At 54.3% G+C, this 1,098-nt stretch overlaps 1 protein-coding gene across 2 annotated transcripts in view; it reads left to right on the top strand.

Moving 5' to 3' along the window:
• The window catches only part of LOC118329242 (galectin-related protein-like), a 10,270-nt gene continuing 9,172 nt past the window's right edge, over positions 1–1,098 (top strand). Inside the window, exons 1-3 of one of the 2 annotated variants that reach the window (XM_035663300.1) lie at positions 1–254; positions 795–878; positions 963–1,051. In XM_035663300.1, coding sequence (XP_035519193.1) covers positions 222–254; positions 795–878; positions 963–1,051 — 206 coding nt within the window. In that variant the 5' untranslated portion in view covers positions 1–221. Of the gene's footprint in view, positions 255–785; positions 879–962; positions 1,052–1,098 lie in introns of both variants that reach the window. The other variant, XM_035663299.1, reaches the window with a different exon arrangement.

Below are 1,098 nucleotides of genomic sequence, written 5' to 3'. Positions count from 1 at the left end.
CGTCAGCAGATATCCACCCATTTCAGACACACAGGAGCGGAGGGATGTCCTGCTAGGTGGCTGCAGTGCTCTGTGTCAGGCCCGCTCAGACGTGGAGACCCAGGAATAGGAGCAGGATCAGGAATATCCTCCTGAGTCAGTGCCACGACGCTGACACACCACACTCGCCGGCAGGGCCGCCTCTGCTCCGATAATCAGCATCCTATGCTATTCTGCTCAAGATGGCGGTGCAGGCAGCGGAAAAGGACGGAATAGTGAGTATTTGGGAGCTTCGGGGGAACCAGGGCGGGAGGTTGGATGTGCTGGTGTTTAATTTCTGTGCATAACGGCCTGCGGATTTGATTTAAGCGCACCGTTATGTCGATTATCCGCCGCTTATTTGTAAATGCGGAGCGCCGTGCGCAGCGCATTCACGGCGCAAGGCGACTCCTCTTTCATTCCGCGTTCAGCCGGGGGGAAGAAATCCAATATGTTGGTGGTGAAATGTACCGGCAGTGTGTGCTCACCTGGGCCGCTCTACCGGCGCTATGAATGTGCGCACTTCCATCGCAGGTGCGGGTTTATGAGGCTAATTTGGAACATGGCTCGCTACCGGAGCCCCGATAACAACATGACAGGTCCGCTGCCACCTCGTCATTGTTGGGAAGAGCCGCATGCAAGGCCACACTGTGTGTATATAAACAGGCCTGCAGCCTCATGTTGGCTGTTTAACCTGAGCCAGGCCGGTTTATATCCTACCTGATGGGCGATAAATGACAGTTTGCGTCCTGTGTCTTTTGTCACTGGTGTTGAAGAATGTGGAGGATGACCACCTGAACGACTCGCTGGGGAACCCCGGACTCATCTCCCCTGATAAGGAGGATCTATCACGTCTCCTGGTATGAGAGATGCCTTAACGGTCTCTTACGTGTCCTTGTTTGATCTCCGGGCTGTGCTTAATAAATTCAATGTACTTTGCATAGACGGTGCCATTCAGCGGGCGCATCCGGAGCGGCATGCGGCCGGGGAAGAAGATCATAGTGATGGGCATTGTCGACCTGGAGCCAGACAGGTAAGATAACACTTAACAATGCACGCAAGCACGCACACACACACACA

This window comes from Morone saxatilis, unplaced genomic scaffold (assembly GCF_004916995.1).
Source record: "Morone saxatilis isolate NCDOM2014 unplaced genomic scaffold, NCSU_SB_2.0 Contig19, whole genome shotgun sequence".
Lineage (NCBI taxonomy): Eukaryota > Metazoa > Chordata > Actinopteri > Moronidae > Morone > Morone saxatilis.
Note: the sequence above shows the minus strand (reverse complement) of the source record. Positions and strands in the feature narration are given on the sequence as shown.